At 32.9% G+C, this 13,912-nt stretch overlaps 3 protein-coding genes across 3 annotated transcripts in view; 1 reads left to right on the top strand and 2 right to left on the bottom strand.

Annotated features, from left to right (window-relative positions):
* Positions 1-617: 617 nt before the first annotated feature.
* Positions 618-2,160, top strand: LOTGIDRAFT_153874 (hypothetical protein; the record flags this gene model as incomplete). The annotated part of the gene is made up of 3 exons (XM_009059873.1): positions 618-684; positions 1,465-1,495; positions 1,953-2,160. The coding sequence occupies 3 exons, from the start codon at positions 618-620 to the stop codon at positions 2,158-2,160; spliced, it is 306 nt and encodes a 101-aa protein (XP_009058121.1).
* Positions 2,161-4,360: 2,200 nt separating this feature from the next.
* LOTGIDRAFT_153873 (hypothetical protein) lies at positions 4,361-5,422 on the bottom strand (the record flags this gene model as incomplete). Its single annotated transcript, XM_009059872.1, has 1 exon — positions 4,361-5,422. The coding sequence occupies one exon, from the start codon at positions 5,420-5,422 to the stop codon at positions 4,361-4,363; it is 1,062 nt and encodes a 353-aa protein (XP_009058120.1).
* Positions 5,423-11,733: 6,311 nt separating this feature from the next.
* The window catches only part of LOTGIDRAFT_105674 (hypothetical protein), a gene marked incomplete at both ends in the record, with an annotated part of 4,879 nt that continues 2,700 nt past the window's right edge, over positions 11,734-13,912 (bottom strand). Inside the window, 2 exons of the mRNA XM_009059871.1 lie at positions 11,734-11,811; positions 12,295-12,437. Coding sequence (XP_009058119.1) covers positions 11,734-11,811; positions 12,295-12,437 — 221 coding nt within the window. The remainder of the gene's footprint in view (positions 11,812-12,294; positions 12,438-13,912) is intronic.

The following is a 13,912-nucleotide window of genomic DNA, read 5'->3' as shown; positions in this document are numbered from 1 at the left end:
ACGCGTTCAAATTTTAGCTTGTAAACACTCTAGATGGCATGTTTTTTGCCGAATTTTGACAAAACTTGGTTTTATTATTCATTACCGCGCTGAAGATTTTCACGAGTTAAAAATTGAACACATTTTCTAGAATTAGGGCAATAACTCATACTCAATATTATTCAGTATCGCCTTAAAGAGTTCAAAAAAAGTGTATGACTGAAGGTTGAATATTTCATACTGGTGATTGTTATTTTTATGTAAAATCAAAGCTGCCGGTGGACGTATATTATCTTGCCTGGCAAGCTATCTTTTCAATACGTTGACACTTTTTTCTCCACATTACCCACATTTTATTTATGTTGTCAGAACTTCAAGGGACTGTGCATAGTCCTTCAAAATTTGCATTATAATGGTTTAAGTGTCAGACACTAAAGTACTTGGCCTAATAGATTTAAGTTAATTGAAAGATGGTTTCATTTGTGTACGCCAACAAGCAATGGCAGTCGTAAATTTCAGTCACTCTTGTCCATCATATACTAAAGTATACTAGCTGCTCAACATACACTACAATTAAGAGCATGCAATACTATACTATACTGATAGTATACAGTACTATGGTGCCAACAAAAAAAATAATGACTATGAACTATGAAAGGGACGTAACTGATGAAAATATATTTTATTTAATTCAAATCAATGGAGGTAACTGGTCACAATACTTGTTATATTATAAGAAATAAATGTTGCAAACGCTTTGAGTACAACCTTCATGAATTAGAATCGAGCGTTCTAAAAAGAACCAGTCATTTTCAAAGGAATTAACCCGTGTTAATCTTGTTTAAGTTGAAAGTAAGTTTATTGTGAAATTGGGTCGATATAGGTTAGGCCAATTGTCTAAACCACACACATGGGCTAGTAAAAACAGCATCGCTGTGAGAGACGATACACTTTTTTCATAAATTTCATGGCTATAAAGCTTTATACATAATTTCAGCACAACATATACAAATGGAAATGCTTTAAGTCTACCACTGCAAATCGCTGCAACATGATCGGATTATCCTAAAAGTCTAAGTGCGTCCAGTCAAGCAACAGACGATCAAAGATTCCATCTAAATAGTAGCCGACATGCGGTGGGTTCGTTTTGCCGCATTGCCGAACTTGCCGCATCGTGCCCAACTGCACAAAAACGACTTGTAAAACGAAACTAAAGGTTTCTGATAAAATCCGGAATGGCCATTTGTTTCATATGAAACGAAATATTTTAATCTATTGTCCCTCATCGATTTTCTTTTTATTTATAATTTGGACCTGTTGGGAAAATCGGAACTAGTTTTATAGTTTCATACTGGGCCTAAGTTTATTGTCCCATCTAAATTATACAAACTATTCATATTGGAAAAAAAATAAATTTTGACAAATTTTGGCAAACATTGTTATAAGAAACTCAATCTAATATAATAAAACATTTTATTTTTACAGGTGAAGGCAAAGATACAAAATTATTAAGCAGGTAGGCCTATAGTTTGTCATTTCGATAACCTTACCAAGTTGATTGGTTTTTACACGTACACTAAGACTTACTTAGATGTAGGATAGTAGGATACTCCATCATTTTAATCTGTACATCTTTCTGTACGTTAATATGAATCTTCTGTAGGCCTACTGTACGGGGTCATTATACTGCATGCCTTTTAATTCTGATTTAATACTGGAACTGTTGTGGACTACTGGGTTCCTGGGTTGCATCAGGCAGATTGAATGTAGAAAAGCCTCTGAAATCGTGAAGCGTGCATGTTCGTTTTCTATGTACAATTGATATGTATCTCATGATGTGAACAGGGTACTTCTCTTTTATCGCTCCCGATCGTGTCCTGCTTTGGACGAAATGTTTTGGTTAACAGAATTGTTTTGCTCGTATGGAATTTTATTGCCATACGAATTGAATGAAATATGTTTTTCTATTGTAGAATTCGTCGACAGATTTGGGGTGGTTCATATAATATGATATTTGGTAGGCAGCAATGTGATGATAAACCATGTTTGGTAGATGAAGAATGTTGTCGTGGGTATTCCTGCTTTAATCCAAAACAACTCACATCACGACAAGCTAAAAGCCTGGGTGTTTGTTTGGATGATGTTGATATACTCAGACTCGAAGCTGAACTTTTATCCTAATTGTATATTGTTTAAACTGTGTATGTGATCATTCGGTGTAAATGTATGAAATTCATTTGTAGCTTTGTGATGAACTTTCAACCCAAATTTGATTTATATTAATGTAGTAACCATATTCGAATTGACAAATATCTCATTTCTAGGATTAAATATCGTCAGTGTTCATAAAACCATACATTACAAACCTAATTCTGTCATTTCATGCAGATAATGTGATCTATCCCCATGTTTCCGAAGCATTTTCTTTTCTTAATCATGTCCCCATTATTACCGTTGTTGCTGTATCCAAGCCCACATTCGTGGTACATTACAGTTCCTTGTTTCGAGGATTGATTATAGGTTTAAGTTATGACTTGCAGAATCCCTGATTAACTGGATTATATCTGGCGGCATCTGGTAGTCTCTTGCTGGATTTAGCCGACCGGAGCACCTTCAGCTCATGTTCCAGTTTCTAGCAGAACTGGATCTTGTCGTTCCAAGGAATCTGTAACCATCAAGTTGATCGCATTTGGTAATAGTCTTTCTCGTATTTACCAGTATGCCTTTAAGATTAACTTACTTTGATTTCTAAAAGTGTATAAGTTATAGCACTGACCGTCGGTCCGTGCGTCCGTCCATAATTGACGAAACTTGGCATGAGTGTTGGTTATCACCCATGGATAATTCCTATTGAAAATCAGAAAAATCGAAAAATATATAGTATGAGTTATTGCCCATGTTCTTGAAAACGGGTTCAAATTTTAGCTTGTAAACACTCCAGAAGGGACAATTCTTGACGGACTTTGGCGAAACTTGGTGTGAGTGTTCGTAATCACCCAAGGATGAACTTTATTGAAAATCAGAAGAATAGAAAAATATTGAGTATGAGTTAATGCCCTTGTTCTTGAAAACGCGTTCAATTTTTAGCTTGTAAACACTCTAGAAGGTACAATTCTTGACAGATTTTAACGAAACTTGGCTTGAGTGTTTGTTATCACCCAAGGATAAAACGTATTGAAAATCAGAAAAATAGAAAAATATTTACTTTGAATTATTGCCCTTGTTCTCGTTCAATTTGTAGCTCGTAAAAACTCTAGAAGGCATGATTCTTGCCGGATTTTGACAAAACTTGGTTTTATTATTCAATATCGCTGAAGATTGAATATTTGTCTTCTAGAGTTTTCACGAGCTAAGATTGAACACGTTTGCAAGAACAAGGGCAATAACTCATACTCAATATTATTCAGTATCGCCCCAAACAGTTCAAAAGAAGTGTATGACTGAAGGTTGAATATTTCATACTGGTGATTGTTACTGTACTGCTAAATATTTTTTTATATCTTTAGTTATTGAGCTTTGCTTGGAAAGCTTTATAACCATGAGCTTGTAATGTATTTGGTGCAGAAATGGGAAATAATTCGTAAAGACAAAAAGTATTGTATGGGCCTAGTTTGAAACCATTATCTATACTTAACAACAGTTTGTACCGAGCAAAGTTGAAACTGTATCCATGCAAATAACCCATGAATGTAATAAAAATTATGAACAAAAGAAGTACATATTCGCGCGAGTAGGTAGGCCTAACCTTAAAATCGATATAGATAAGTACATAATATAGATCTTTTGCTAGAAATAACAAAAATCAAATTTAACCAAGTGTTTAAGGCTGAGAACTTAGATATGTTTTTTTATGAAATATTTTGAGTTTCAAAAGTTTCATTAAATTGAAATTTCTAAATTGACACTGAAAATCACAGTTGGGATAGAATTCTTCGTAGCTAACTCAATCCTCATGCGCTAACATCGACATTAGATAGACTTGCTTCATAATGTGTATCTATTATACCCATTTTCGCTCATTTTAAATTTTTGAGCAAACCTCATATAGAACTTGAGAAATAGACTGCATTCACGATATTTCATTTCGAACCATTGGCATTATCGCCATTCACTAATCTAGGATATTTCTGAGGTGCAACTAAATTTATATACAGAGATTATAATCTCTAAAAATGACATTTACAAGTAGATAAAACATTAAATAAATAAGAACACTATTATGGATATAATACTAATTACTTTGCACCAATTGTTCACAGCAAGATACGCATACTTCACAAAATCAGGGGAGGACACATACGTCAGGCGAATCAGTCTATGCAGACGTATTGGACAGATCCCCAATACTGTAAGTAACTGATTTTGAATATATCATTCAACATCACTTTGCAGCCCGAGGTGGTCCATGATATTTGTCGCTTTTAAAAACCAAACCCGATTCAATCATACTGTAGGCCATATCTATCACTGACTCTGAAATGCTTCGTGGGCTAATTTCTAAGACATTCTTCATACGAGTATCATCGAACTGATAATCTCTACCTACTTGTGGTAATATCAATTTGATGACTTTATCAAACCAACTAGCGAACCAAAGTATGAAATATGGAGCAACCATTGTTGGAACGTAATAACCTTGAGGTAGGAATTCCTTCTTTAGAATCTGTGCTATTGTTGGAAAAGATACATTTGCAGTGGCTACAATATGGCGCATACCAGCAGCTTCTGATAGCTTCATAGCTCTAACGTGTGCTAATGCCACATCCCGCACGTCCACAATAGTTATGTTACAATTAGGCACGGCGGGTATGGATCTTTCCAGTAAACGTTTAATTAGCTCTTGACTTGTTCCATTCGAACCATGAAGAACTGGACCAATGACAAATGCAGGATTGATAACAGCTAGTTCTATCTTTTTATCAGCTGGAAGTTCCTTGACGAAATCCCAGGCTGCTTTTTCAGCTAAGGTTTTACTTCTTGAATAAGGCTCTAATTCAGACGGGTCACTCCAATCGTCTTCTTTTCTGATCACCTCGCTAGGTCGGTTTACCATGAATACGGCCATACAAGAGCTGGTCAAAACTATCCGCTTTACCGTATTAGCATTGGCACATGCTTTCAATACATTAATAGTTCCATCAACAGCAACTTTGATTATGTCACCGCCATCATCATCAGGCGAAGGGCTGGCCACGTGTATAACAAATTCAACATCTTTAACTGCAGACTCCCAGGTTTTTGGCATAAGTAAATCGGCTTCTAGTAATTCTAATTTATGTTTAGCATGAGGACATAATGAATTCAGTCGTTTTAGCTTGTCCTCATTCGTTAAGCTTCGAACAGTACCTCGGACCCGAAAATCTTCTTCCTGTAAAAGCTTGACGATATGAGAGGCTATGAAACCTGATGCTCCAGTCACGAGTACAACAGAGTCGGAGAACATCTTGATCTTCTGGAAGTAAAAAAATCGAAACAATAACTCGGCAGTTACTTGAGACAAAATATTCGGTCTAAACAAAATTGCATTCTTTTATAATCCACCAAGAAAAGCCATTTTCATCGCGTGGGCGATGTGTTTACACCTAGTTCCATAAAGCCTGTATCTTAATTAGTCCTATAACAAATCTTTCTGAAAGTACAACAACTTAGTACTATTTACGGTAGCCCAATGTGATATGAAAATGTTGTAGCCTTTATATCTCGGCTTACCTCGTGTACATAATAAATATATCATCGTGTCCAACTCACGTCCCACTTTTCTTTACTTGAATTATATCAAAATCCATATATTCGGACAGGATGAAAATATATGTATAATGCTAGCTCATTATAAAGTTTCGGTATTTTGTTATAAAATGCAGCTTGTTAACCCCGGACTTCTGTATGTGGGTTGTCATACACACAACCTGGTTCAACTTTTGAAATACCTACCTGTCCTTATGATACAGTTAATTCCATATATATATTTTCAAAATGCACGTACACATATAAATGTATTGATCTAAGTTATAGGATTAAAATTTAACAATTTATTAGTTTAACTAACCTATATATACTGACTTAGAAATAGATTTACAATAATCTATTATGCACCGTAGACTACCTATTTGTTTATACCACATGCAATCAATATCTATAACATACATGCAAGCTTCCAGTTTGACTAAAATTCGTATCAGATTTCAAGTTATGACCTAGAATCCACTTCTACTCTTCGCACTGCATAAATGATTCAACAAAATTGTTGACATACAGCTACCGTATGCGCACTGATGACGTGTGTGTTATGTCCACTTCATTCACCGTAGCGGCAACAGATTTCTATATTATTTTAACATCAAAGGCAATCAATTTCTATTTTATTATATTATAAATATGTTACTTAGTTTTACATGATATCTTCTATAACACCCAATACGATATGAAAAAGCTCTCAATCAATCGGTATCGATGGCAGTCCAGTCATAATGGAGTTTGGTATGTAAAATGATCGTTGTTTTGGTTAGCTGTATTTCAATTCAAAGGCATGAAGAGAGTGACCACGTTCAGCTACACCATATTCGGTATGAGATTGGTAAAACAATAAACTTCAAATAAAATTTCATTCCAAGAGGTTAACAACTGTTCAGGGCATTTGTAAGAAAACTTACTGCGTATTTTTTAGTTGAAGGGAGATAACTGGGCTAATACAATAAAGAATCCAATGCAAATAAATACTGAGTTATGGATAAGGGGCAAATATATTTGAGATTATATGGAATAATAGCAAATAAAGAAAGGGTATATGGGATACTGGGTTTACGAGGTACTGCCAATAAAGGCAAAGTAAATGAATACAGAGCTGATAAAGGCAGAGTTTATGAGATACTGAGCTGATAAAGGCAGAGTATGTGTGATACTGAGCTAATAAAGGTAGAGTATATCGGATACTGAGCTCATAAAGGCAGAGTATATCGGATACTGAGCTCATAAAGGCAGAGTATATGAGATACTGAGCTGATAAAGGTAGAGATACTGAGCTGATAAAGACAGATTATATGTGATACTAAGCTGATAAAGGTAGAGTATATGAGATACTGAGCTGATAAAGGTAGAGATACTGAGCTGATAAAGGCAGAGTATATGTGTTACTAAGCTGATAAAGGTAGAGTATGAGGGAGATACTGAGCTGATAAAGGTAGAGTATATGAGATACTGAGCTGATAAAGGTAGAGTATATGGGATACTGAGCTGATAAAGGTAGAGTATATGAGATACTGAGCTGATAAAGGTAGAGTATATGGGATACTGAGCTGATAAAGGTAGAGTATATGAGATACTGAGCTTATAAAGGTAGAGTATATGGGATACTGGGCTTATACAGGCAGAGTATATTGATAAGGAGCTAAGAAAGACAGAGTTTACGAGGTACTGCCAATAAAGGTAGAGTATATGTGATACTAATCTAATAAAGGTAGAGTATATGGAATACTGGGCAGATAAAGAAAGATTATTTGGAATACTGGGCAGATAAAGAAAGATTATTTGGAATACTGGGCAAATAAAGACAGAATATAAGTTTCAGGTTATAAAGACAGAGTTTATGGGTTAGAGACTAATAAACCAAACTACGTGGGCTACTGGGTATTAAAAACAATTCCATTAATTTCAAATGGGAATGAAAATCAAAATATACATCAACAGTTTAGACAAGTTTATTAGTGAAAATAATTACCATGAAAAAAAATCACCTTATTGAAATGTTCAAAATGGATGCTTTAAATGTGATGTGCAATGACACTGATAGTACATATACATAATAAAATTGTAATACAACATAAAATAATTTCAGTAAAAATTGGTATTTCTCTTTCAATTGTTTAGCCTCACTTCTTTCAAATTGCATAAACCACAGCACCGTAAGTGATTTACTTAACACCAATCTGCTATCAAATGTTACTGGTCAAATGTTTGTATACGTTGTGATGAAAGTCACTTATATCAATGTTAACATTGTTTTTACATTTACATAGCCTGCAAGAAACTTTAAACAGATTTCAAATTCCATTTTTTTTTTTCTACTTTCTATCCAATGCGGACATGTTACCCAATACCAAATTAGAATATTATTACTTGCAACTGAACTATATGTCCCTGGTCATTAACAAGTCCCAACATTCAACAATAAACAATATATATATATAATTATCTATATGGTAGTGTTAAAAATATGTACAAATTGTGTATATAATAGAATCTAAGGGAATGTTAAATAATACAAGATATAATCCCATTAAATATTGAGCCAACAGATAACATAGACATTACAGATATATGACGTATTGTCTACAATTCATGCTAATCATTTCTTAATGCATGATCTCTGCCTATTAATGAATAAATAAATGATAATTCATTACGTAATTAAAGCAAAGATTGAACTATAAGAACTGATTTAACAGTATGTTTCATGTATTTATACTTTATTATTTAAAGAATTATTTATGAGTATTAAAAGGGAGTTCAATCAACAACAACTGAGACCAACATCTTAAAAATTAAAACTAAATTGATTTTCTTAATTCATTCCTACTATTTTAAATAATTCAAATAAATCGAATTCTTATAATGCTCAATATATACTTAAGTTAGATGTATCTCATTTAAGAGGTTGTAAAGTGGTGTTTCTAAAAAACACTGACAGCATCAATTAGCACCATTCCAAATTTCAACCAGACATCTGTGGTTCCTGCAATTCCACTAAAACTAACAGTTTAATGACGTTCCTAATCCCAAAATTATGCTTTATCACATAAGGACTTCGCAATTAGTGATGTCATAAAACGCCTTTTTTATAGTCCTAATGCAGACCCAACAGACGTCCCAACAGATGATGATATCATTGTCCCCGATACAGAAAACCTCTTTACAATCCCTTCAGTACACTAACAATTTTATATTTTTATTTAATATTTTCATTCTTTCTCTTTTCAGTTTTAAAATTAATTATAAACCACTTGGAATGTAAGCTATTAAATATAGTATCAAGATTAATATGATCACAGTCTCGAATACAGCTTACAAAAATTGAATTTGTTTTTTTACTTAAGTTATAGTTTGAAAAAATAGGATAGACTTATAAAAACATTTCAGATCTTTGAACAAATTGAAATGGTCACATAGAGCACAATTTGTGATTATTACAACACTCACACTAATGTTAAACAAAATAATACCACAAACTCTTACCAATAACTGTAGATCAAGAGCTATTATATAGGGAGTATATAAAGTATGAGATAGATAATAAATATCCATAGAAATGCCCTAGTTGAATGATCAGCTGTATTTGAAAGATGAGTATATCCTGCCTCATTAGTAACCGTGTTAGAACTTTTTGACATGATTTACTAATAATCAAAAAAATCTAAAGAGCTTCTTATATTACCTTGAGTAAATTATGTTTTAACAAAAGAAGAAAGAAATTCTCATCATAACAAATTAAATCATAATCTTTAGGCTTAGACATGGTATGTGATAAAAATGTTGGACATAGTTTTAATGCAATTTATCATGTAAGTTATGAGTGCCGAATTGATAAAATATTGAACACTAATACACAAACCATAAATACAAATTGCATCACAATAATATTAATATGTTTAAACAAATGTGGTTTTCAGCAAAATTTTCAGATTCTTTTTTAAACCAACTGTAATTTTATTCTGTAGCATATATTATGTATCATTTAAATGATTTACGTAAAACAACAACTATGTGTACTTCATATAAGATTTTAGACTTGATTGTTTCTTTTGTTTGATATTATTGGCTACTTTAAAGGTGACTTTTGATTCTACATATGATGTCTGTATGATGAAAGTTCAATAAAAAAAAAATAAAATAAAGTAAAGGTCCTCTAAAATATTGAAAAAAAGTGAATTGAGCAGTAGATTATATTTATAAATATAGGAAAATATAATAAAACTACATATATGTAGTTAAATTTGCGTTAGATATCAGTACCTTATGTTTATTCCTTGTGCTAACACTATTATAGAAAATAAACATCATAGGCTAGCTGAGAATTATTTCTTAATACTTCAATAAACATTCCAACTCTAAATATCAGTAATAATATATGGAGTAAAAATTCAAAAGAAATTTAATAAGCTAATTTGTAAGTGACCTTATTGGAGTTGTAAGTACATGGGTATCATTAGCAAACTTAAAATAATTTTGCACTATATCATATGTTACATTTGCAATTATTGAATACTGATTTTAACACATGCAGATATATGTAAGTTTTGCCCACCTTATAATATCTATGTAAGGACAAGTACATAAAAGTTACATTTTTAAACAAAATAATATATGAAATCAATAGTTCTTTTTACATTTCAATTAATAATCAGGAAAAAAGTTTCAAAAAGCTATAAATCAGCCAATATATAGACCAAAATATCGTATCTCAAAAAAGCTTTCAAATATGTATTTCAAAAACAGTATCATGAGTAAAATCAGAATTATGCAACCACTGTTATTTGGAAGAGCCATGTGCTTAATGCCCTTCACAAATCTATACTAATTTCATTAAATATAACTGTAAATAAAGAGAATAAATTCCACCTTTAATTACCTAAATAAGATATTACTCAGTATCATCTGTACACAGAAGATCAATTCCTATAGAAAAGGTTGTAAATACAGAAAAATATACAGTTAATAATTTAAAATACAAATATGCAACCATAGAACCATTTTCAATTTTGATATGTGTAATACAACATAGAATTATAAATACAACAATATTAGTACATATATATACCTTAGTTAAATGTACATTCATTTAAAGTACAATATGCACAGTCTGAATTTAAAAAAAAGTTCAGATCTCAAATATCCAGATATTGTGACAAATTCTCATTGAGAAAGATGATATACATTTCAATAAATTTCAATATCTATCTTTCATTTCTTTTAAACATCAATTTATTGGTCAATAATATTGTAGAAATATTCTTGTTTGGACAAGATTTACCAACCCATTTTGACTAATCCATTAGATGGCTTTAATAAACGTATACCTGAAGATATGGATTGAAGTTAAAAATTGCCTTGCTATAATATCTTTGACTTTACCCATGTTATTGTTGTGTTTCTTAATACAATTAAGTACAGTGTACAGTGCAAATGCTACAATATCATTGTTTTTATCAAAATATCATTACGGAGCAATTGAACTTATTCATCAGAACATTTTGATGACATTTTCATTAAAGCAAAAGATGCTTCACATCCAAATATTTGAGACTGACTTTGATTAAAGAACACATTGAGATTGTGGAACACCATGTTTACAATTATATCTACAGTGTGTATATACATTGCAAAAATAATCCCGAAATTTGTATACATATCAATATACAAATATGTCATGCATCATGGTGCTCAAAGTAAAAAATATAACAATAACTAAATAAATTTTCATAAAGTTTCAAATCAAACATGGACAAATGTCCATAAAAATCTACTTTACTTTGCCATTATCAGATGTTTAAAGTATAAATTGCTGTATTTTTTCTGACAAACAAACAAATCTTTCCTTCCATTAACAATTTGAACTGTATATTTTCAATATATTTATCATCTCCTGGTTTCAACTTTCACCTGTATTTGATGTAAAAATATTATATGTGCAGTTACTCTCTTAGAAGAGTCCTTCTCACAAAGATTTCTTTTTAAAAGAGAGAATGGCCTCAGCATATTATCCTACATATTAGTTGATTCTTCTTTAGTAAATGCTAACTTTTTCATTTGCCTTATCACAGCAGCTGCATTATAAGCTTGCTGAAAAATAAAATGAAATATATCAATACATTTCCGATAATTATCCTAGAACCAAAATTGTTCAATGGACCCTGTCTGAAATGGTTGCAAAAGTGCCTGTATTATAGATATCTGTCAGGAAAAGCGGATTGCAAGTTAAAAATTTAATAGTTTGCAAAAGTAGGTATGCCTTGGATTGTGACAAAACTAGAACAACTATGACATTTTACATTCATGACTTCTTCAACTTCTGGGACTTGAAAATTGTTTATATTTTTTATGAAAATTATTTTGAAATGGTCATTCAATTGTACCTCGATAATGGACCTTAAAGATATACAACATTGTTTATTTGAGTGCACCTTTAATATTATGATTAGGCCTATAGAGTGTCTAATATTGTAAAAAATGTAAAAATGACCTTATGGGTCTTCTAAAAGCAAAGCATCTTGTCAGAACATTAACTGTACAATGTTTGTCACATTAACATATTGTTATACTCACCCTCCATTTTGTTTTGGCAAAATTCTTCTTAAGCTGTGCACTAATGGAAGCATGGATATTTTTATCCAAAGCAGCATTGCCAGATATCCTACAATTAAGTAATGTTTTATTTAGAAGAATTATTTTCGGAAAGAAATGACTTCCTAAAAATACCCTTTCTTAGGTATGTGGCCCGACCAGTTGCATTCTGGTTGGAACTCTTCAGGGACAACGAGGCAAAAGTGAAAACTTCACCTCTACATATAGTTATAAATACGGAGGAGGATTGCCTATGCGGAGGCGATGTGGACTGATGCGGAGGCGTACCAAGTCAAATGCGGATGCGACTTCGGTCAAGTGCAGAGGCGTCTGAGGTCAATCGCAGAGGTGGATTGATGATTGGGAGGCAAGTTGAGTCAAATGCGGATGCGTTCTGAGTCGACTTTTTAATCACTAACTGGAAGAATCTGCTATTGATGGGGTGCATGCAGGGTGGTTGATGGTCGAACTGGTTGGCATGTGATACTAGTAGTGTAGCTGATAGATATAGAGGACACAGATTGTGTTTTTAGGGGCTCACTGGTAGTCTTTAGCAACCCGAAGTACACCAAAATATTGCTGTTTAAGTCTACACAGTGAGTATCTAAAAGCACAATCTGTGTCCTCTATATCTATCAGCTACACTACTAGTATCACATGCCAGCCAGTTCGACCATCAACCACCCTGCATGCACCCCATCAATAGCAGATTCTTCCAGTTAGTGATTAAAAAGTCGACTCAGAACGCATCCGCATTTGACTCAACTTGCCTCCCAATCATCAATCCACCTCTGCGATTGACCTCAGACTCCTCTGCACTTGACCGAAGTCGCAGCTGCATTTGACTTGGTACGCCTCCGCATCAGTCCACATCGCCTCCGCATAGGCAATCCTCCTCCGTATTTATAACTATATGTAGAGGTGAAGTTTTCACTTTTGCCTCGTTGTCCCTGAAGAGTTCCAACCAGAATGCAACTGGTCGGGCCACATACCTAAGAAAGGGTATTTTTAGGAAGTCATTTCTTTCCGAAAATAATTCTTCTAAATAAAACATTACTTAATTGTAGGATATCTGGCAATGCTGCTTTGGATAAAAATATCCATGCTTCCATTAGTGCACAGCTTAAGAAGAATTTTGCCAAAACAAAATGGAGGGTGAGTATAACAATATGTTAATGTGACAAACATTGTACAGTTAATGTTCTGACAAGATGCTTTGCTTTTAGAAGACCCTTAAGGTCATTTTTACATTTTTTACAATATTAGACACTCTATAGGCCTAGGGTCTAGACAGGGTCCATTGAACAATTTTGGTTCTAGGATAATTATCCGAAATATATTGATATATTTCATTTTATTTTTCAGCAAGCTTATAATGCAGCTGCTGTGATAAGGCAAATGAAAAAGTTAGCATTTACTAAAGAAGAATCAACTAATATGTAGGATAATATGCTGAGGCCATTCTCTCTTTTAAAAAGAAATCTTTGTGAGAAGGACTCTTCTAAGAGAGTAACTGCACATATAATATTTTTACATCAAATACAGGTGAAAGTTGAAACCAGGAGATGATAAATATATTGAAAATATACAGTTCAAATTG

This window comes from Lottia gigantea (genome assembly GCF_000327385.1).
Source record: "Lottia gigantea unplaced genomic scaffold LOTGIsca_4, whole genome shotgun sequence".
Classification (NCBI taxonomy): domain Eukaryota; kingdom Metazoa; phylum Mollusca; class Gastropoda; family Lottiidae; genus Lottia; species Lottia gigantea.
Note: the sequence above shows the minus strand (reverse complement) of the source record. Positions and strands in the feature narration are given on the sequence as shown.